Genomic DNA, 24,791 nt, shown 5'->3' with positions numbered 1-24,791 from the left:
AGGAGGCCAAGGCAGGAGAATTGCTTGAACCCAGGAGGCGGAGATTGCAGTAAGCCAAGATCGTGCCACTGCACCTCAGCCTGGGCGACAGAGCAAGACTCCATCTCAAAAAAAAAAAAAATGCCTAACTACTGGCATTAACTCAGAGGTATTGCAGGTTCAGTTCCAGACCACCTTGATATAGGGAATATTACACTAAAGCAAGTCACACACATTTTTTGGCTTCCCAGTGCATATAAAAGTTACATTTACACAATACTGCAGTCTAAGTATGCAATAGCACTACATAATAAAAAACAATGTATATACCTTAACTTAAAAATACTTTATTACTAAAACCTACTAACACTCATGTGAGCCTTCAGTCAGTCTTAATGTTTTTGCAGGTGGAGCATCTTGCCTAGATGTTTATGGCTGCTGACTGATCAGGGTGGTAGCTGAAGATTGAGGTGGCTGTGGCAATTTAAAAAAATAAGACAATAGAGTTTGCTGTATCAATCGACTCTTCCTTTCAGGAAGATTTCTCTGTAGCATGTGATGCTGTGTTTCACAGCATTTTACCCATAGTAGAACTTCTTTCAAAATTCCTATCAAAGCTGCTGCTGCTTTATCAACTAAGTTTGGGTAATATTCTAAATCCTAATCCCTTGTTATCATTTCAGCAATGTTCACAGCATCTTCACCAGGAGTAGATTCCACTTTCTTTGTTCATCCATTAGAAGCAACTTCTCATCTGTTCAAGTTTTATCATGAGACTGCAACAATTCAGTCCCATCTATAGGCTCCAATTTTAATTATAGTACTCTAGCTATTTCCATCACATCTGCAGTTACTTTCTGCACTGAAGTCTTGAACAAAGTCATCTATTAGGGCTGGAATCAACTTCTTCCAAACTCCTGTTCCTGTTGATATGAGTGTTCTTAATGACATCTAGAATGGTGACTCCTTTCCAGAACGTTTTCAATTTACCCAGATCCATCAGAGAAATCACTACCTATATCTGCATGTATTTCTCAAAAAATTAGACCTGAAAGTTGAAATTACTCCTTGAACCATGGACTGCAGAATGGATGTTGTGTTAGCAGGCACGAACACAACATTCCTCTCCTTGCATATCTCCATTATAGCTCTTGGGTAACCAGGTATATTGTCAATGAGCAGTAATATTTTTAAAGGACTCTTTCTGATCAGTAGGTCTCAACAGTGGGCTTAAAATATTCAGTAAACCATGCTGTAAATAGATATACTGTCATCCAGGCTTTGTTGTTCCATTTATAGAGCACAGACTAGATTTAGCATAATTTTCAGAATGGTAAATGAGTACTGGCTTCAATTTAAAGTCACGAGCTGCATTAGGGCCCTAACAAGAGAGCTGGCCTGTCCTTTGACACTTTAAAGCCAGGCACTGACTTCTCTCTAACTATGAAAGTCCTAGATAGCATTTTCTTTCAATAGAAGGCTGTTTTGTCTACATTGGAAATCTGTTATTTAGTGTAGCCACCTTCATCAATTATCTTATCTAAACCTTCTTGGATAACTTGCTGCAGCTTCTGCATCGGCACTTGCTGCTTCACCTTGAACTTTCATGTTATGGAGATGGCTTCTTCCTTAAACCTTATGAACCAACCTATGCTGCCTTCAAATTTTTCTTCTGCAGCTTCCTCACCTCTTTCTGTCTTCACAGAATTGAAGAGAGTTAGGAACATCTCTAAATGTTGTGGCTGCTTTGATCTTCTATCCAAACCACTAAAACTTTCTCCGTATCAGCAATAAGGCTGCTTTGCTTTCTTATCATTCTGTGTTCACTGGAATGAACTTTAATTTCCTTTAAGAATTTTTCCTTTGCATTCATAACATGGCTAACTGTTTGGTGCAAGAGACCTAACTTTTAGCCTATCTCAGCTTTTGACATGTCTCTCTAAGCTTAATCATTTCTATCTTCTGATTTAAAGTCAGACATGTGACTTTTCCTTTCACTTGAACAGTTAGAGGCCATTGTAGAGTTATTAATTGGCCTAATTTCAATACTGTTGTTTCTCAGAATAAGGAGGCACAAGGAGAGGGAGAGAGATAGGGGAACTGCTAGTGATGCAGTTCAAACACACACAACATTTATCAATGATTCACTGTCTCACAGAAGTGCAGTTCATGGCACCCCAAAACAATTACAATGGAAACATCAAAGATCACTGATCACAGATTATCATAACAGATATGAAATGAAAAAGCTTGAATATTGTGAGAATTACCAAAATGTGACAGACACAAAGTGAACATATGCTGTTGAAAAAATGGCATTAACAGACTTGCTCAATGCAGGCTGACAAAAAACTCCAATTTGTAAAAAACTCAGTATCTGTCAAGTACAATAAAGTGAAGTCCAATAAAACAAGGTGTGCCTGTATGTACAAGTCAAATTTTGATTGAACAAAATTCTAATTTGACATAGTCAAACTATCAGGTATAGGAGTATTTCTTTAATGTTTTTAAAAGCAGTGAAACCATTTTTTCCATAACAAAATCTTATACAGAATCCCAAAATGGAAAAAAAGCACAATTTCCCTGTTTGAATTCAGGATGAAGTATACAGAAAGTGTAGTATTCTACATGTTTTCCTTCCAGGTCTCTATTAGAAAATCTAGGCATCTATAGTTTAAGCAAAGTACACTATAAATATGGGTTCTTAATTATAAAAAGATACCAATTCAACTAACTGTAATAAAATAAGACTTTTTTTTCAGTCTACTTACCTACATTCCACATATAGGCTTGTGATCTTACAGTGACATTTTATTCTAAGCATCTGAACACAAGGTGGACATTCTCCAGGGTGACATGGCAAAATACATGGGTGAAGACAACCTAGTGGCCGTGACTTGGAGCACCCTTCCTCACAACGAAGGCATTCTGGGCCCGCCTGAAAAACAGCATGGAAATAAATCACCTAAGTACAAGGTAAGCCTAACATTTCTATATGTTAGAGTTATAAAAGTTATATATCCCATTAAAATAAAGTACTTCTGCAGCTCTTAGAAACACAGTTAATCAAATGGTACATGCTCTCATTTCTTAAAAATATTAAAACTAAAGAATACCAAGATTGTCAATATGACTATTATCCATATAGATTTTTTTTGCCTAAGAGTCTCACTAAGTCAAATTGCCTCATTTTCAAATGAACCTTAAAATGAACTTGACTATACAAAGTATCCCACTAAAAATGTAAATTGCTTCCTAAAGAATAGTCAAAGACAGAAAAAAATACACAGTAAAAATGTTCATTGATTTCTATACAATAATCAACATTGAACTAAAGAAATCAATATGCTGTTAACACATAAGTAAAAATTCCAAAGCACTAAACAGTCTGGAGGTAATTATCTCACCTTGCCAAAGAGAAACACATATAGAGTGAAAAAATAATGACCAGTAGTTTTTATTTTAATGTACATCAATGAATTAAAGTTACATTTTACAAATAAATGTACCTCAATGTAACTTATCAAGGCACATTTTTTCTAGTGATTTAATAATGTTAAATCCCTTTTCTCTAGTGTTTTAATAATGTTAACTAGTATTACAATCTACTAAAGAAGGTTAAAAATACTTATTTCAGGATATTGTTTGTTTTCTCACATCATACTTGAGGTAAAACAAGAGAGCTACATACATGGATACTAAATCTTAAAGGTCAAACATTTTTATTACCATTCCAAAGAGAAGCCATGATTACAACAATTATTATGATAAAATTCTAAGCTATTTTTTGACATATAGGATTAAAAAGAAATATTGTTTCAAATTATAAAAATATTATTTTATAAATAATTTTATTTTTAAAAAGCATATTCATTTATTCCACAAATACTCAACACTTATGTGCTGGGAATTGTTCTTGGCACTGGGAAGACATGAGATAGGCTCCTGGAACCTACATTTATGTGGGGAGGTAAAGAACATAAATATAATGTCTTCGTAACTACTCTGAAGAAAGAAGGATAAGAAAGAGTGATGGCAGCAACAAGAAGGAAACCTGACTGATAAAGATCACATGTGAATAGAAATTGAGTTAAATGAGGGAGAGAGCCACCAGAAAGGAGAGTTCCAGAGGAAAGGAACAAACGCAAAGGCTCTAAGAAAAAACAAATGTGGAATGTTCAAGTAACAGGATGAACAGAGGTAGAAGTGAGTAAGCAAGAGAGTGATGAGTAGTCAGATGAAAGTTGGGAAAGATCATTACTGAGCCTTTATAGGCCATTGAAAAGGATTTAAATTTTGGTCAGAGAGTGACTGAAAACTACCAAAGGATATGGAGCAGGAAGATGATACTTGATTTACATTTTTAAAAAGATTATCTGGCTGATGCAATAAAACAAAGTGAGAGTAGAAAAGTTGGTTAGGAAATTACTGCAGAAACCTAAGTCAAAGGTAATGGTGGCTTAGATGAGGATGGTAGAGGTACAGGTTATGAGAAACTGTCAGATTCAGGATCTATTTTGATGATAAACCTAACAGGATTATCTGTGGGAAAAGGACAACAAAGACAAGAAAGAAATCAAGCATGATTCCTATGTCTTTGATCTGCACAACTGGGTAAAAATGGTAAAATGACTTTCTGAGATGGGAAAGACTGAGCAAGTATTAGGCAGTGAGTAACAAAATATGCAAAGAGAACCAAAGTTAACATAAAGAATTTATTTCATTTGCTCTTCCTATGTGGTACACCTACAAAACTCTTCTATTTAAATAACATGAGTAGAAGAGCACATTGGGCTGGGAGTTAAAAGATCAGGCATAGTACTTTCTGATTTGCTACTCTCCTGTTGCAGAATCATGGACAAGTCACAGAGCTTCAGTTTCTCTATTTGCAAAACAAAAAGTATACTTAGAATATGAGCTCCTTCCAGCTATGGGGGAAACAAAACAAAACAAAAAATCACAGAATCTACACTAGCTAAGCTATTTTCCTGGATCACTTCCAATATCAAGTTCTATCTTCTAGGAAAGACTATCTTATTTAAGAAACACAGCAAGTCCATCTGTCAAACATCATATGCAGTTCTCATTTAAAAAGAAAAATAGAAGCTTTAACCCAGGAAGCAATTTGGGGATTATCCACAATAAATCTCTAATAGTCACATCAGCTTTGAAAATAAGCTTTTTCTGACTCACTTCATATTCTGGAAATCTGGAAGAGGGAAGCCATAGAGCAGCTACACCCTAACTAGTTAAAATGATTCTGTATCATTATTTGTTAGTTTGATTTTATAACTGTAGTATCCTTTTGTTTTATCATGAGTACATTTTTGACGGTCAAGTCATGGATCGATGAAGAAATTATATGCAATACATTTATACATATGCTTGCACATGAAAAAGAAGAATACCTATGTTGTCATGTATTATAAATTGAAGACAAAAAAAAACCTAACGATGCAATTAAAATTTTCAATAACACAAGTCATATTAATAATTTAAATAGTTGTAAATTCAATGTTAATAATAAAGTGACACTTAAATTTTCTGGCCTATTTCTCATTTAGACACGAGTATTACAACTCCCTATAGAACGGAAGTCTAGAAAAAAATTATTTTACAACTAAAGTTTAACACTAGCTACATTTGTTTTTCCTTGTAAGATGACAATTTTTAGAGATCTTTGAATAGCTGAGTTCTGAAACACTTGTAAAATGCTTTTAGTTAATTATACACATAGAAACACTGCTCATCTCTGATGCCATTTATTTTACTTTCAACAAAAGATTGGGAATTTATTTAAATTTATTAAAATTATGAACAACATCCATCCTGTGTGTCAGGTTTGAAAACTAACTTAGAGTAAATGCTCTAAACTCAGATATGAACAGAAAGAAATGGAGGTGATACTCTTACCTACTATCTAAGAAGATACATAATCTATGTATTTTTATCATAAAACCATATCCTATGTATTAACACAGGTACAGTATGTAAAGGGTTCCACATTAAAAGGCACATTATTATGAGCTGGAATAAAGATACAGAACTATACACACCAAGCTGTTTAAGGCCAGCTGTCTTAGGAAAGGCAAGAAAGGAGAAGGGATGAGGGCAAAAAAAGAGGAAGGAAGCTAAAGCAAAACAGAAAAAGATTTATGGTATAACTGCTGCAAAAACATTTCAAGAATACTACAGGCAGATATACATTCAATCTAAGAACATTACCTTGTTTTTTCCAGTGCAGCCATCAATTTTGGTTACTTTGTGGCATTCTTTCATACATGTGTGATTCTGACAATCTAAGATTCTTCCACAAACTCTTTTACAAGAGTAGGGTCCTACAGCATGGCATGGTAGTGGACTCACCTTAAAAAATAAAGGAAATCAGCACAGTACACATTACATGAACGTTTCTGGACATATTACATGTTTCCAAAATTACTCTGCTATCATTTGAGAACAAGTTTCAGAAAGGTATAATAAGTTTGCACAAATAATAATATTGATTATCAAAATCAAAGTAATCTATCAAAATAGTCCAAAGTAATGAATGCCAAGAAGCAAAACCTTCTCCTCCTAAAAGGAAAATTCAATATGATTTGGTAGTGAATGCATATCCACAGGCTAATTCTCAAATAAAGGCACTACATATTTTTTAAATTAGTAAACTCTTGTACTCTTTATAACAGTAAAAAAAATACTTTGACTTTATTATTTCTAACAACTCTAGTAAAGTTATACTACGTAATAGTATAGATTATAAGCTTTACTTTAAAATTGTGCCTATAACTCACCTCATGTTTCCCAAGACATTCCCTACAACAAAAAAATAAAATGAAAACATTACAAATTATTCAAAAATAATATCTAAAGATGCTAACTCTACTAGCAGTAAAAAAATAAACATATATGGAATAAGCAATTATAGTAAAGTTACAGGTCACAAAGTTAATATGCAAAGGTCAATTGATTTCCTATATAGTAGCAATGAGCAATTAGAATTTGAAGTTAAAAACATAACACTACATTAGCACAACAAATGAAATACTTGGGTATGAATTTAACAAAATATATACAAGACGTCTATGGGAAAACTACAAAATACTGATGAAAGAAATCAAAGATTTCAATAAATGAAGAGATATTCCATGTTCACAGTTACAAAGATTCAAAATTATTAAGATGTAGTTTATTTCTAATTTGATCCAGATTCAATATGATTCCAATCAAAATCCCAGCAAGTTATTTTGTATATATCAACAAACTGATTCTAATGTCTACATGGAAAGATAACAGACCCAGAACAGCCAACACAATACTGAAGAAAGAAAAGTTGAAAGATTACAGCTAGATAGGAAGAACAAGTTCTGGTATTTTATAGTTATCCTACGATGCTATAAAACTATTGTTATCTATTGTTAACTATAGTATCTATTGTTAACTACAGATAACAATAGTTACCTATAACAATGGATATCTATATAGATATCTATAACTATAGTTACAGATAACTATAGTTAACAATAATATATATTTTCAAATAGCTAGAAAAGAGGATACTGAATGTTCCAAAACAAAGAAATAATGTCTGAGATAATGGATATGCTAATTGCCCTGATCTGATCACTATATATCACACTATATATCACTATATCACACTGTATGTACTGAAACAGCATTACATTTCCTATAAATATGTATAATTATTATGTATCAATTAAAAACAGAACAGTTAAAATCCAAAACACTGATAATACCATATGTTGGTGAGAATATAGAGCAACAATTCTCACTCATTGTTGTGAGAATGCAAAATGATTCAGACACTTTAGTAAATAGTTTGACAGCTTCTTACAAAGCTACACAAAGTCTTACCATGTGATCCAGCAATTACACTCCTGAGAATTTACCCAAATGAGCTGAAAACTTACATCTACACAAAAATCTGCACATACATGTTTATAACAACTTTATTCTTAATTGACAAAATTGGAAGCAACTAAAATGTTCTTCTATGGTAAATGGATAAACAAACTATGGTACCTTTATGCAATGGATTATTATTCAATGATAAAAATAAATGAGCTATCAATCCATGAGAAGACACAGAGGAACCATAAAACCATACTGCTAAGTGAAGAAGCCAGTCTGAAAATGCTACACACTGTAAAGTTCCAACTATATGACATTCTGGAAAAGGGAAAAGTATAGAGACAATAAAAAGATATGTGGTTGCTAGGAGTTTGAGATGAGGAGGGGAAAAGGAGGATGAAAAGGTACAGCACAGGGCATTTTTAGTGCAATGAAACTATTGTGTATAAAACTAATAGTAAATATATGACACTACCCATTTGTTAAAACCCACAGAACCATACAACACAGAAAGTAAACCTTAATGTAATCTATGGACTTTAGCTAATAATAACGTACCAATATTGGTTCCTCAACGGTAAAAATTGTATCACTAATGAAAGTTGGTAATAGAGAAAACTGTGTGGTATGGGGGCCCACATAGGAACTCTGTACTTTCTGTGCAATTTTCTCTGTAAATGTGAACACTTTCTTAAAAAATAGAGTCTATTTAAGAAAACAAACACATCATTTCCCTTTCCAGGGAATAGTTTAAAAATGGTCTAATGAAATGTGAAAAGAGTTCTCCTGTGGAGCTTCGGAGAAGTTTCCTTATCCTTAAAAAAAAAAAAGAAAGAGAAGGTGATGTTGATGACACACAGAAGGCATACACATTTCCATTTCTCCCTTTGGAAACTTTCATGTCTGGGTTGAGAAGTTAACAGAAAAGCAAACAGCCTGAGGTCAAAGATGACACACCAAGGATAACAAAATGGAAAGACAATCTGAGCTCATGATGATGTGTAATTGAATGAGCCAAATGACCAACTATAGAGCTGCTCTACCTCCAGTCTAATTATGTTGAGGGATAAATGTTACTGCACTTTTTATTTAGGTTTTCATTTAGATTTTGTCCTTTCTACTGTATAAATCCTGTTATTCCTTTTACTGAATTTCTTAAACAAAATGTTCTTTTCAGGCTATATAAGTGGAATTGTTTTCTTAATTTCATTTTCAGATTGTTTGTTTCCAGTGTACAGAAATTCCACTGGCTTTGTATAGTGATGTTTTCTACAACAGTAATGAACTCATTAAGTAACCCAAATAGTATTTTTGAGGACTCCTTAAGACTTTTCACATACAAGATAATGTCATCTGAAAATACAAATTGTTCTTCTTTATTCCAAGTAAAAAGACATTTTTAATTTCTTTCTCTAGCCTAATTGCTCTGGCTAAAAATTCCAGTACAATGTCGAAAGAAGTGGCAGGAGCAGGCATCCTAGTCTTGTTCCTGTTATTAGGCAGAAAACTTTCAATCTTTCACCACAACGTATTACGTGAACTGTGTGGGTTTTTCACAGATGCCCTTTATCAGGTTGAGGAAATTATCTTTTTCTTCCATGTTTTTTGAGTGTTTTTATCAAGAAAGTTTGTCAGATTCTGTCAAATGCTGTGCTACATTTATCAACTGCCCTTTACTCTGCTGATAAGAATTACACCTATTGGATGAGCAGTGGCTTGCTTATACCTATAATCCTAGCACTCTGGAAGGCCATGGCAGGAGGACTGCTGGAGGCCAGGAGTTTGAGACCAGCCTGGGCAACACGGTGAAACCTCACCTCTACAAAAATTTTAAAAACCAGCCGGATGTGGTGGCTTATGCTTTGGGAGGCCAAGATGGGTGGATCATGAGGTCAGGAGTTCGAGACCAGCCTGACCAACATGGTGAAACTCCATCCGTACTAAAATATACAAAACTCAGCCATCGTGGTGGCACACACCTGTAATCTCTGCTACTCAGGAGGCTGAGGCAGGAGAATTGCTTGAACCTGGGAGGCAGAGCTTGCAGTGAGCCAAGATCGCACCACTGCACTCCAGCCTGGGCAACAGAGCGAGACTCTGTCTCTAAATAAATAAATAAAATTTAAAATAAATAAGTAAATAAATAAAACATTAGCTAGATATGGTGGCGCATGCTTGTAGCCCCAGTTACTCAGTAGGCTAAGGTAGGAGAATCCCTTGTGCCCAGGAGTTTGAAGCTACAGTTAGTCAGGACTGTACTACTGCACTCCAGCCTGGGCGAGAGTAAGACCTAAGAATTATACTGATTGATTTTCTTATGTTGAATCAATCTTATATTTCTGGGATAATTCTATTTGGTCATGGTGTATAATCTTTTTACATGGTACTGGATTCAATTTGCTAGTATTTTGTGGAGAATTTTTGTATCTATATTCTTACGTGATATTGGTCTGCAGTTTTTTTTGTAATGTCTTCCTCTGGTTTTAGTATTAGGGAAATACCAGCCTTGTTGAATTAAGTTGGGAAGTGACCCTCCTTAAATGAAAGGATTGGTGTTAATTCTTGTTTATACTTTTGGTATAATTCACAAGTGAAGTCATCTGGTCCTGGTTTTTCTTGGTGGTAAATTTCTTGTTACTAATTCAATCTCTTAGTAGATTTTCTGTTTCAATCTCTTCAGATTTTCTGTTTCTTCTTGAGTCAGTTTCAGTAGTTTGCTGCTAAGAATTTCTCCATGCTATTAGTAATCAATAGAGAGTTGTAGTGGCTATACTAACATCAGACAAAATTGAAAAATTGTTGCTACACACAAAGGACATTTTATAATGGTAAGGACCTCTGAAAACTCTCTCCTTACTGACATTATTATACCTATCTTGAACCTCGTTATTTTACAAACAAACTGAAAAGGTATACGACTTATTCATAGAAGAAGTTAGTGGGAAGCATAACCCTAAACTCAAGAGCCATTACTCTAGGAGACGATCTGTTTTAATACACACAAACACACACACACACACCCCCACACACACATCTTCCAGCAACATATTCCAGTCAAATAAGAAAGAAAGACCATTGTAAATCTAATTTCATTTTTCAAACCTCTAGTAAACATGACTTAGTAATTCCAGGCAGTTTTTCTACTGTCAAATAATATTTTATTCAAACTGAGATTTCAAGCAAATTAACTCAATTAAATAAGATAGACATGTATGTTAAATAATCTTAATATAAAATAGACTAAGGGCCAGGCACGGTAGCTCACACCTGTTATCCTAGCAATCTGGGCGGATCACTTGAGGCCAGGAGTTTGAGACCAGCCTGGGCAACATGGAGAAACCCCAGCTTTACTAAAACTACAAAAATTAGCTGGGCATGGTGTGCACACCTGTAGTCCCAGCTACTCGGGAGGCTGAGGCAGGAGAATCGCTTGAACCTGGAAGAAGGTTGCAGTGAGCCGAGATTGAACCACTGTACTCTAGCCTGGGTGACAGACACTCCGTCTCAAAAAAAAAAAAAAAAAAAAAAAAACCAGACTAAGGAACGCAATGCTAATTAGGTACTATGTATATGACAACATTTTTGTGCCTATGAATTGTAATATCAATGTCTCTTCTGTTTCTCTCAAGGAAAAATTTTAGGCCACTAATAATTCTAACTTAGTAAGAGATATCAGCAACAACTTGGTTCCTCATGATTATAACTTAAGTCTTCAGTAGTCTCAAATAACTGAATACCTACATGAAAAACCTCTCTGCTAACTACACAGCCCTCCTCCATTAAATCTACAGACTAAAATTACCCTATTTGTGCATATATCTCCTAACAACACTTTGCCTCCCAACTTGACTGTGTGATCAATATACAAAAATATACATGCTATTTCAACTGGGAGGAATGTTGTGCAAATGAAAGCTTTTACAATTAAAAAACAAAAACAACCCTCTCTTTAAAAGACCAATATACAAGAAATACCAATGTTTAATTTGGCACCTCAGTTGTAAACAACCGTCCCTTTTCTAATTTTATGTTGCTTCTCAGCATTCTGTGCTTTTTTCCCTATACTCCATAACCGCTGCTGGAAGTATAAAAAATTCCAGGATTTCCTATTACTGTAGGTTCAGCTCTTTATAGCTCAGTCCTAGTCATTCACTGGCCCATTGAGGAAACTACTTCCTCTCATTTCCAAGGCTTCCTTTAAATATTCCCCAAGTTTGCCTTATGTAAAACCTGGCTTTCTTCTGTCTTCAGGGAGCTTCCACTCTAGTATGGGAATCATCAGCAAAACTAACAAATGATGTTCCTTGGATTTGTTTTTGTAACTGCATGCACAAGTTGCTATGGAAAGCTAAGAAGGACTTCAAACTCCAACTGGGGGTAAAAACTCAAAAAAAGATATCTATAGGAGGTTTATAAGCAAGTACGACAAACATGTTTGAAAAGGATGAAGCTTAAGACAGACAGACTAGTTTATAGGTTAGGCCTGAAATAATAATGAACTGAACTAAGAAAAAAGAGAGATTGACTTCAGATACCCTTGAAGCTATGTCAAAAGTTTTTTTTTTTTTTCTTTTAATTGAAATTCTAATACTTACATAGGAATAGGAACTTGACATGGAGGACACGGTAATGCAGTCTGAATAAATGCTGGCTCAGAAGGCTGTTCCCAAGGGCCTGCAGGCTGGTGCTACAAATAAAATACACAAGAATTTTAAATGAGAGGGATTAAATCATATGGCCATTTTAAGAATCTAAGAAAATAGTTCCATGTATCCTCTGCTCAAGCAGGTTGAAATTCTTTCCAATAATCAATAAATTGTGCTTACTGAAATATTTCATTTTATCTGTATTAAATGAAATTGTTACCCTCCATACACATTTGATATTAATAACTGAGACAGAATCCAGTTTATAAATGGTAAAACAAAGGCAGTGTAGCCTCCTTTACTTCCAATAAGGAAATGAGAAAAACATCTACCAATTGATTATAACCTCCATTATTTTACTCACTGTTATTCCTCAGCACCTAAAAAAATGCTTGATACTTAGGGCTCAGTATTCATGAGGATGAGCTGGGCATGGTGCCTCACGTCTGTAATTCCAGCACTTTGGGAGGCTGAGGCAGGCAGATCACTTGAGGTCAGGAGTTCGAGACCAGCCTGATCAACAAAGTGAAACCCCATCTCTATTAAAAATACAAAAATTAGCTGGGCATGGTAGCAGGCGCCTATAATCCCAGCTACTCAGAGGCTGAGGCACGAGAATCACTGAACCCGGGAGGTGGAGGTTGCAGTGACTGAGATCACACCACTGCACTCCAGCCTGGGCAACAGAGTGAGACTCTGTCTCAAAAAATAAATCAATAAATAAATATTAAATAAAATATTAAAAAGTGAACAAATCTTTAAAATAAGGTTATAGGAGACATCTATAACCCTAAACCACAATATATGAAGGAGGACTGCCAAATTCATCTATATCATGATCATAATGTAACTATCACACTGTATTTGCAAACACTGTTTATTGGTTTCACTCCTTTTCTACACTGTGAGTTGCTTAAAACAAAAAAATCAAGTCTTGATTACCTTGTACCCTGCTCCAAGCACAGTGCTTCCCAGTAAGTGCTTAATCACTGCTCGTTGAAAAACTAAGTAAAAGCAAGAAAGTACAACCCACAGCAATGCACTATTTCTTTAATAGCATTATTCCCTTACCCTGCCAGTCTGCTTTATTAATGCTTGATCATGACACGGAGCAGGACACAAATGACCACATTTCTCCAAAACTTTTTGGCAAGGTTGATGACATGGTGGACAAGAGCCAAAGTGACAGCGATGTTTTTCTTGACTTGTATGATGACAAGTTGGTGGTCGACTAAATCATAAAGTACAATTTTCAAAAATTACTTTTAATCATTGAATAATTACATCTAAAGGAAAATTATCTATTTATATATCTTCTGATTCCATATAGAATGAGTATACTGTGAATATTAATATTTTAAAACACTAAAGCAAAATAAAATTAAAATATTAAAAGCCAATATGAATTTAAATTTGTACAACATCAGATGAAAGCTTGTACAAAGCTTCAAACTCACCTGCATTGCTCCCTGCACTTGGGTGGTCTTGTGGTACGTTCTCGGCCACAGGGCACTGTCACCTTTGTATTACCACAATTACACTTCACATCTACGGTTTCTGGGCAGGGATAGCAACTGCCTGAAAAAAAAAAATCTGACAATTAAAAAGTTTCCTTAACTACCCAAATGCCTATCAATGGTAATAGTATATTCACACAATGGGATACTCTACAACCAGAATGAAGAAACTACAACAACATGAATGAATCTTACCATAAAACATTGATTCAGACACAAAGAGTACATAGTGCATTATTCCATTTATATAAAGTAAACAAGAAAAACTAATCCATACTGTTCAAAATCAGAGTAATGGTTATGAAGGATGCAAGTAGGGTGTTGAAAATTCTGGTAATGTTCTGTTTAATTATGTAACTTTTGGTTACCTGGCTATGTTCAGTTCGTAAAAATTTAACAAGCTGTATACTTTTGACTTGCAACACTTTTCTCTTCTTTTTTTGTAACAGGGTCTCACCCTGTTGCTCAAGCTGAGTGCTGTCGCATGATCATGGCTCACTGCAGCCTCAACTTTCTGGGCTCAAGCAATTCTCCTACCTCAGCCTCCCAAGTAGCAGGGACTACAGACACACACCACCATGCCAAGTTAATTTCTGATTATTTATAGAGATGAGAGGGTCTCACTATGTTGCCCAGGCTGGTCTCGAACTCCTGGACTCAAGCAATCTTCCCACCTCAGCTTCCCAAATGGTGGGACTACAGGCGTGAGCCACTGCACCCAGCCCCTGATTTATAACACTTTTCTCTCTGTACCCACCGGGACCTCAATAAAGTTTTAGACATTTCTCTAAAATTGCTAAAACTTCTGTTCTAAACAACAAATTTAACACATTATTCATTCAAAACTAAAATAAGCAAAAATGGATTTAAGTCTTTGGAAAATTTAACATTAACAATAATATCGTTGGCCTGTTTTCATACATTTATCCAAGTACACAATTTTTAGATGAATTCCCAATAACTTCTCTCTCATGACCTGATATTGGTTAGTAGCAAGTACAGTCCATTTTCCATTAACTGTACTTTGTGAAAGACTAAGTACTAAGCCACCATTTTAGGCTATAATTCCAACTATATCTCTTCTAAACATAAAAAAAAAAAAAAAATGTTAGTTTGGTTTCAGCTTTTTACACTCTTTTATTATGGGTTGGCAGAAATATAAAAAAACAAAATCAAAGAAATATTTAAAGCAGGTTATAAAGTTCTCTCCAAGAGGTTCTGTTATCATCTTAAGGGCTTTCTTCCACTCTAGTTTTCCCCGTAAGGAACTCTATCAGAAATGAAATAATGAAGGAAGAAGAGTTTTCAACAAAGAAATGAATATCTTAAAGAGACTGTTGCTTAGGTGACAGGACCAAGCAAAACACAGACCGGGAGTTAACCTGATAAAAAAAGATTAAAGATAGACAATATCCTGGCTTAAGTGCCTCTAGAAGTTCAAAATGGTTCCCTAAAAAAAATACAAATTAAGAATTATAATTCAAATAATGAACATAGAAAAAGAAAATTAGAGGTAAAACATCGTAGGGTCAAACATAACATTTATTATACAAAACACCCAATGTGTTTTTACACATATATTCTTGATGTTAATGCAAGTCAATTATCCTAACCCACATAATCAAGTTTTATTTTTATTTTACCCAAAGAATGACTACAAGTTGTATTTTTAAAGTTGATAGTGATATTTAAGTCAGCTTTCATTCAGCATATTATATCAGTTTCTATACTTAACAATGACAATTTTTCGTTCATCTTCAGCAGAGGAACTTATCAAACATAACCTTTTTGCTATTCTAAACAACAGTATCACGTTTTTTAAAATTAAATTTTGAGAATAAGGGATAATTTCTCTAAACAGTCTCCCTACTGACCAACAGAATTCGTTATAGATACCTATACAGCATAACATATTTTAATTAAAATAGCTTCCATGATAATACTTTCAAAATGAAAAAGTAGTATATGGAGACTGTAAATACACTGTCCAATACCAGTTAATAGCCAAAATAGGCATGATTCGGGTAGTTCTAAAACTATAAACACAGATGATCCAGAACTTAAAAAAAAAAACTATAAATCGGTCGGAGGCTGTGGCTCATGCCTGTAATCCTAGCATGTTGGGAGGCTGAGGCAGACAGATCACGAGATCAGGAGATCGAAACATCCTAACCAACATGGTGAAATCCCGGCTCTACTAAAAATACAAAAATTAGCTGGACATGGTGGCATATGCCTGTGATCCCAGCTGCTCGGGAGGCTGAGGCAGGAGAATCACTTGAACTGGGGAGTCAGGGGTTGCAGGGAGCCGGGATCACGCCACTGCACTCCAGTCTGGTGACAGAGAGAGACTCCGTCTCAAAAAAAAAAAAAAAACTATAAATCAAATTTTCATATACCCGCAACACAAGCATGCAGTTAGTACATTCCCCCTATAAATTATTGTATAATTCTGCTTACGAAGGATTCTAGAATGATGGAAAAATAGTATGATACTATGATTCCACATTCTTTTAAAACTGTAGATGAAACAAATGTTGAGAGTTGCACAACAGCATCTTCCATATACTTTCCATCAGGGAAAATTTTGTTGTGACTAATAAGCTTTTTTAAGGGTTAATAAAAATCTAAAAAAAAACAACAACAAAAAAAACACCACTCTACCAAAAAATATCAAAACTTGAACCTGATCAAACCTCCAGATCCAATTAACAGGTTACAGAAAATATAGAAGACAGAGGAACGTGTTAAATAATACCACAGAGATGCAATCTGCAAAACCCAGGCTCTGAGAAACTAAATAAAGCAACCTAGTTTCTTCAACAAATAAGTCACAAGGGAAAAAAGGAGATAGAGGATGGAAATTATAAATTAAAAGACTTTTGAAACAAAACCAATTACAATGTCAGTTTTATTAGGTTTTAGAGTCTATAAACTGACGTAAAAAATGAAGTTACTTATAAGACAACAAGAAATTTGAACACCAGATATTTGCTGATATGAAGAAATATGTTAACTATGTTTAGGTTAAGAATCCATCTTTTAGAGATTAATACTGAAATATTTGTGGGCTTTGCTTCACAAAAATATGAGAGAAGGAAATGCTTCTAACACTTCTCCAATAAGTATGATATTTGCTCTAAACTTTGCAGATACTCTTTATCAGGTTAAGGATATGTCTATTTCCAATTAAACTTTTATCTTATATAAATGTTGGATTTATCAACCATTTTTAGATGTTTATCAAGATGCTCTCATTCTTCCTTTAATCTTGTAATGCGGTAAATAACAAAATATTAGATTTACTACTGTTAAACCAGTTACATTATAGAGATATAGTTTGCAAAAATCTGCAAAAACTCAATGGGTCAGTGATGTAATGACTATAAAAGAAAATGAAATCTTTCTAGTGTTGGTGAGAACATACCTGAAAAACTGTTTCTAAACTTCACTGACAAATCAAAGAACACCTACAGAAAATGTCTACAGGGTAATATAATCTGACACTTTTCCTAATGGGGAAGGAATGTAGTATAATGGAAATATCATAAACACTGGGTTCACATCCTGACTCTGCGACTAGTTCTATTCACCTTGGGCCAATAGTCTCCTGGCCTGTTCCACATATAAAATAATAATAGTTCCATATATGATGCAGGATTTCTGAAAGGATTGGGAGATCAACCGAGAAACAGTTTAGTAGTTTGTTCTAGGTATTAAACTACTAACTGGCAGAGTCTAGGCTTAAATCCAGGATTTCTTACTCTAAGTTCATTCTTTCTAATACTCTATACCATATCTCAGTAGATTCCATTTCATATCAACATAATCCAAATGAGTGAAGTTAACTCAGTTTTCAATGTCTAGTAATAACTTAGAACGTAATTCTCAAAGTATAGTCCAGGAACCTTAGCGGTTCTTGAGACCCTTTCAGGAGGTCTGCAAGGTCTCATATGCACAGAGTTTTCCAGAAGCCAGTGACAAGTGATATCCACAGCAGATTGAATGCAGAAGCATATATGTGAATCCAGCTATTTTCTGTTAAGCTAGACATTAAAGACATTTGTAAGAATGTAAAATTTTCTACTTTTTTCAGATAATAGTTATTTTTCATAAAAGTACATTACTTGTATTAAGATATAATGGGCTTAATATTGCTATTTAAAAAAATATTATTACATTTTATTTTAATTTCAAATACAATAAATGTCAATGAATAAAACTCACATTTGTAACAAAAGGCCTTTGGGGACCAAAGAGTGTAAAGGGGTCATGAGATCAAAATGTTTAAAAATCACCAGCTTAGGACATATCTAATCCTTCACTAGATTTAACTCCAAAGAAGTACATAAAATTCAGAATAAATAAGGTGTTCAAAATGCTAAGAACACCTTCATTGATTAAAAAATTGTGTGGGGAAAGTTAGGAAGTGGGAAAACAACATGGTGTTATAGAAAGGACAATACTTTTATATACAGAAATCCTGGGTTCAAATGTACTAGACATTTCCCTGAGTAAGTCACTGAACCCTCTTAAGTTTCAACCTCTTTGCCTATAAAATAGGGACACTGGCAAACTGTCTTACCTTATTCTCAAGGTTAAGAGAGTCAAGTGAGATACACAATGACTAAAACACTATCTCAATACATTATATTGAATATTGACAATAAAAAAAAAACACTACATCAATACAAACATAAAATCATAGCTATTGTTAAAGTTTACCTCTGTGACAGACAGATGGACACTTATGATTTCTACATCCTAAAGTCCGTCCACAGTTTTGATCACAAGGTGGACAGTTTCCAGGGCAACACTGAAGAGAAAGCAATATATAAAGAACAGGTAATTCAAAAACCCATTAATAATAGGCATGTCATTACTAGTTACAGAACTTATGGAAAGCAAAAGATACAGTTTTCACTAAAAGAAGTAGTCAAGAATATCAACATTCTTCTGGTAAGTAAACATACTTCACTAAGAACTTATGATGACCTAATTTAACAAATCAAGCTAAATTTTCTTGACCTTCAGTTAATTATTCTATGATTCAAAACATTTCCATCAGATAATTTCATTCCTTTATCCATGCAGAGACTAACAATATTAACCAAAGGAATGTCAATACAGGAAAACAATTAGTCTGGCTTTTTAAAAAATTTAAATCAATTCAATGTACAGATTCATTTGGCAGTTATGTATTTTCTTTTTCTTTTTTCTTGAGACAGGGTCTGGCTCTGTTGCCCAGGTTAGAGTGTAATGGCACAGTCCTGACTGACTGCAACCTCCACCTCCCAGGCTCAAGCCATTCTCACACCTCAGCCTCCTGAGTACCTAGTTCTACATGCTCTCCCCAACACACCCAGGTAGTTTTTGTATTTTTGGTAGAGATGGAGTTTTGCCATGTTGCCCAGGCTGCTCTCAAACTCTTGAGCTCAAGCGATCTGCCCGCCTTGGCCTCCCAAAGTACTGGGATTATAGGCATAATCCACTGTTCCTGGCTTCGTTTGACAGTTAGTTTCAAACCATAGAATAAGAGACTAAAGAAGAGAAGCAGAGATAGGCTACTTGCATCCAGCTTTCTTTGTCACTTCCCTGGTTTCACAGATACTTCCATGTGTGAGAAATATAGCTAGCTATGACCTGTCCTAATTTTTCAATCATGGATACCAGTCAACTACTTCAAGTCTATATTGCCATCTTAACTCGTTCCTTAACTTCTTACTTACCTAACTTTGGAAAGGAAATACAGAATACAATTGTCTTAAAGAAACTTAGAGTTGTATAGTTGCAGTATATAAAAATAGCTAAAAACAAAATGTACATTATTAAAAAGCAATTAAGTCAATATAGTTTATTCTCAAAAATTAGCCAGGCATGGTGGTGCATGCCTGTAGTTCCACCTACTCAGGGAGGCTGAGGCAGGAGAATTGCTTGAACATGGGAGGCGGAGGTTGCAGTGAGCCAAGATCACACCACTGCACTCCAGCCTTGACAGAGCAAGACTCCATCTCAAAAAAAAAAAAAGGCAATACAGTTTATTCAATTAGACAAATGTTTATTGAGTAATACTATGTGCCTATCCTACCACTTTGCCAGTGGGGGAAAAGGTTATGTGGTCCATGAATTGAATAAGCCAATAGACACCTCTGTTTCAAATTACGATGGAGTAACAACCACCAGATTTACACTCCTGTCTCAAACAACTAGCAAACCAGATAAAAGATATGAAGCTACAGTTTTCAGACATTAGATAATGAGGCACAGATGGCAGTCCCTAACAGAAGGGAAACAAACTAGGTAAGGCCTGCAATGCCATCAGCTTACACATGAAGACTTCTGGCTATAGCACAAGGAAGCAGATCACAAGCAGAATCTGGCTGTCTTACAAAGTTGAGTAGACAAAATTCGTAATTCAGAGAGGCCAGTGTGGCTAGAATTTGTGGAGAGAAGGCAGCAGCACAGAAAAAGCTCTGAAGAACTCCAAAAAGAACTCCTTGGGTCTTTGGCTGAGTACTGGTCTGTATGTGTGTGAGAGGAAACAACCCAAAAGCTGAACTACTGGAAAGAGAAGGCAGAATACATTTCAAGAGATCACACAAGGCTGGGAAAAACTCTGTGTTCCTCAAGCCAGAGTGGAAGGATCTTCTAATACCTGGGCATCAAGTAGGGTACTTAGAAGACTTTTTGCCTCAGTAATGGGGCCAAATTAGCCCTAAACAAAAGAGTGTTCTGGTCACACTTAAAAATATCAAGCCTCTGAAAGAACAAACAATTTTTGAGAAACTTAACTTTGTCCCAGAATAAGGCTTAAAAATATTTAAAGAAATACAAATAAACAAACAAAAAGAACCAGCACCCAAAAATGTAAAATTCATGTCTAGAAACAATCAAAAATCATCTAGCAGACAAAGAAGCAGGAAAATATAATCCCAAAAAAGCAGAAAAATCAATAAACAGACTCAGAAATGAAAGATGACAGAATTAGTACACAAGGATATTAAAGCAGATATTACAAATACAGCCTATCTAACATTCAAGTAGGTAAAGGAAGCATGAACATGCTAAGGAGAAACACGGAAGATATAAAAAAGACCCAAATCCAACTTCTAGAGATGAAAATACACTTCTCAGATGAAAAACACAGGATGGGATAAAAAGCAGATTAGACAATGCAGAAGAAAATTAGCGATGTTGAACACAAAACTATATAAACTAAAACAGAAACAGACTGAAAAATAAATATAGTATCAGTGAACTTGGAAATTAAAGCAGCATATAATATACATGTCCTCAAAGTCTCAGAAGGTGATGGGTACGGGAAAACAGAAAAAAAAAATCTGAAGTAATAAACACCAAAAATTTCACAAATATAATAAAAACTATAAATCTATAGATCTAAGCAGCTCAATGAAAACTAAGTTAAGAAACATAAAGAACACTACACCAAGGAACACCAGAAACAAACTGCTGAAAACTGGTGATAAAGAGAAAGATCTTAATAACCAGCCAGAAAAAAAGAGAAACAATCAGTACAGAGGAACAAATATAACAATCACAGTATACTACTTATTGGAAAAAATGCAAGCTAAAAGATAGCAGAGCAATACCTTTAAAGTATGGGGGTTAAAAACTGCCTAACTAGAGCTCTAAAGTAAAAATATTTTTCACAAAGACTAAAGAAAGTTATATTCAGACATATAAAGTTGAAAGAATTCATGGCCAGCACTATTAGAAATGTTAAAGGAAATCCTTCAGGATAGAAAAAAAATGAAATGTGATGGAAATGTGAATCTGTACAAAAAGATGAAAAGCACCAAAAGTATGATAAATATTAAAAATTACTTTTTCTTATTTTTTCAAGCTCTTTAAAAGATAACTGATTATTTAAAGCAAAAGTAAAGACAATGTATTTGGGGTTTATAAAATACACAAATATAAAATATATGAAAATCATACATTTCAGTGATCAGAAACAGTCAGTGATCAGAAATATCAAGCTGAGAGGACAATGCACAGGACAAGAAACTTCTCATTTGAAAAATATTGGTACAATTCCCACTAGTACAAAAACTATCTAGATTAAGGTTAATCTAGAATATTTATTAACATATTAAAACAAAGCATATGCCTGAACATTTGAGAAAGAGTTCAAGACAGTACTTATTGCAGGTCCAAAATGGAGAAATTCAATACAGTCTTTAAATCAGAGGTTTCCAAGGTTAATACACAAACCTTTCTTCTACATTGATGCTTCTGACAGTCACGCATCTTAACACATTTAGTTTCACACAGATAAGGTTTATGACAAGGCATTCGTTTTGTATGCTTTCCACAGCGACAATGCTTTTCCACTTCCTGGAAGAATAAAATAAATGCTATTAAAATTGATTTTTGTTAATATTTTTTCCTCACATCGCACCTTTTACAATTATTAAAACATAAAGAACAAAAATTTTAACACTAAATTTGTATAACAAACTTTACCAAAAACCAATTTGAATTTCCTAAAACATTTACTTATATCTTACTTTGCTCCAAAAAGGACTTCATATAAATTGTTATTAAATTTACAAAACTGATATTAAATAGTAAAAAAAAAAAAAAAACCACATAAAAAAACCACTTCCATTTCATTACAACCATAACATCTGCAACTCTTGTCTCAGTAAACTCAAAAAAACTAGATTACCTAGTAAGCTAACTTGTGGACTTGGTGCTCTGGTCAAAACCAAAATGACATATACAACTTTAAAGTCTCAAGTCTAGACCTCTACTGAAGTCTTGAACACTCGAAGTCATCCAAGAGGGCTGGGATCAACTTCTTATGAACTCCAGTTAATGTTGATATTTTGACCTACTCTCATTATAATGAATATTCTGAATGGCATCTAAAATGAGGAATTCTTTCCAGAAGGTTTTCAATTTACATTGCCAAGATTCATCAGAGGAATCACTATCTATGGCAGCTATAGCCTTAGGAAATACATTTCTTAAAAAATAGAACTTGAAAGTCAAAATTATTCCTTGATCCATGGGCTGCAGAATGGATACTGTATTAGCAGACATGGCATAAAAACATTCATCTCTTTATACACCTCAATCAGAGCTCGTGGGTGACCAGGTGCATTGTCAATGAGCAGTAATATTTTGAAAAGAAAATTTCCTGATCAGTCAGTCTCAAGAGTGGGCTTATAACCATGCCATAAAGGTGTGCTGTCAATAGATGTGCTGTCATCTAGGCTTTGTTGTTCCATTTACAGAGCATAAGCAGACTAGGTTCAGCAAAATTCATACAAAATTCATACCCCTACAATTTTTGAAATAGTAAATGAGCATTGGCTTCAATTATGAGCTACACTAATGAGCTACATTATCAATTAATAAGCAATTAAGGAGCTACATTAGCCCTTAAGAAGAAAGCCTATTCTTTGACGCTTTGAAGCTTTAACTGTGAAAGTCCTATATGGTATCTTCTTCCAGTAGAAGGCTATTTCATCTCAGTTGAAAATCTTTTCTTTAATGTAGCCACCTTCATCAATTACCTTAGCTAGATCATCTGGATAACCTGACAGCTTCTACATCAACACTTGCTGCTTCACCTTGCACCTTTGTATTATGAACAGGGCTTCTTTCCTTAAACCTCAAGAACCAACCTCTGCTAGTTTCAAACTTTTCTTGTGCACCTTCCTCACCTCTCTCAGCCTTCATAGAAGTGAAGTTAGGGCCTTGCTTTGGAGTAGGCTTTGGCTTAAGGTAATATTACAATTACTTTGATCTTTGCAGACCTCTAAATCTTCCTCCTTATCATCAATAAGGCTGTTTCACTTTCTTATCATTCCTGTATTCACTGCAGTAGCAATTTTAACTTCCTTCAAGAACTTTTCCTTTCATACACAACATGGCTAATTGATGCAAGAGACCTTTCAGCCTATTTCAGCTTTCAACTTGCCTCCCTCACTAGCTTAACCATCTCTAGCTTTTGATTTAAATGAGAAATGTGCGACTCTTCCTTTCACTTGAACATTTACAAAAGCCACTGTAGGGTTATTAATTGGCCTAATTTCAATATTGTTGTCTCTCAGGGAATAGGAAGGCCCAAGGAGAGGGAAAGAGAATGGGGAACAACTGGTCAGTAGAGCATTCAGAACACACACACAACATTTAACCATTAAATTCACTGTCTAATATGGGCATGGTTTGCGGCACCCCCAAACAATCACAATAGTAACATCAAAGATCACTGACCACAGGCTATCATATCAGATATAACGATAATGAAAAAGTCTGAAATAGTGCAAGAATTACCAAATATGACACAGAAACATGAGCACATACTGTTGGAAAAATGGAGCTGAAAGACTTGTTTTACAAAGGCTTACCATAAATCTTCAATTTATTAAAAACACAGTATTGGCAAAGCACAATAAAGTGAAATGCAATAAAACATGGTATGCCTGTACTCTCCTGCTTCTTACCCTAATATTAGGTCACTAAATTCATATAGATCATGACACAGATGTATATGAAAATAAGTAATAGAAAACAACCACAGGACAATCTCATTTGATACATTATGATAGGTAGCTCTTAAAAGCAATTTTTTTTTTTTTTTTTTGAGACGGAGTCTCGCTCTGTCACCCAGGCTGGAGTGCAGTGGCGCAATCTCAGCTCACTGCAAGCTCCGCCTCCTGGGTTCACGCCATTCTCCTGCCTCAGCCTCCCGAGTAGCTGGGACTACAGGTGCCCACCACCTCGCCCGGCTAGTTTTTTGTAT

General features: G+C 34.8%; 1 protein-coding gene across 3 annotated transcripts in view; it reads right to left on the bottom strand.

The window, feature by feature from the left end:
- The window catches only part of NFXL1 (nuclear transcription factor, X-box binding like 1), a 74,849-nt gene that overhangs the window by 32,257 nt on the left and 17,801 nt on the right, over positions 1–24,791 (bottom strand). For all 3 annotated transcript variants that reach the window (XR_004438035.1, XM_033214748.1, XM_033214747.1), the window contains exons 11-18: positions 22,250–22,372; positions 18,740–18,830; positions 13,955–14,075; positions 13,569–13,728; positions 12,447–12,538; positions 6,774–6,795; positions 6,205–6,345; positions 2,751–2,917 (exon numbers count right to left, since the gene is read on the bottom strand). Coding sequence is in view for 2 of the 3 variants with exons in the window: in XM_033214748.1 (XP_033070639.1) it covers positions 2,751–2,917; positions 6,205–6,345; positions 6,774–6,795; positions 12,447–12,538; positions 13,569–13,728; positions 13,955–14,075; positions 18,740–18,830; positions 22,250–22,372 (917 nt within the window). In the remaining variant the exon portion in view is untranslated. The remainder of the gene's footprint in view (positions 1–2,750; positions 2,918–6,204; positions 6,346–6,773; positions 6,796–12,446; positions 12,539–13,568; positions 13,729–13,954; positions 14,076–18,739; positions 18,831–22,249; positions 22,373–24,791) is intronic.

The sequence above is a fragment of the Trachypithecus francoisi genome, unplaced genomic scaffold, assembly GCF_009764315.1.
Source record: "Trachypithecus francoisi isolate TF-2019V2 unplaced genomic scaffold, Tfra_2.0 Lachesis_group1, whole genome shotgun sequence".
NCBI classification, from domain to species: Eukaryota; Metazoa; Chordata; class Mammalia; order Primates; family Cercopithecidae; genus Trachypithecus; species Trachypithecus francoisi.
The sequence above is the reverse complement of the archived record's forward strand: the minus strand, read 5'-3'. Positions and strand labels throughout refer to the sequence as shown.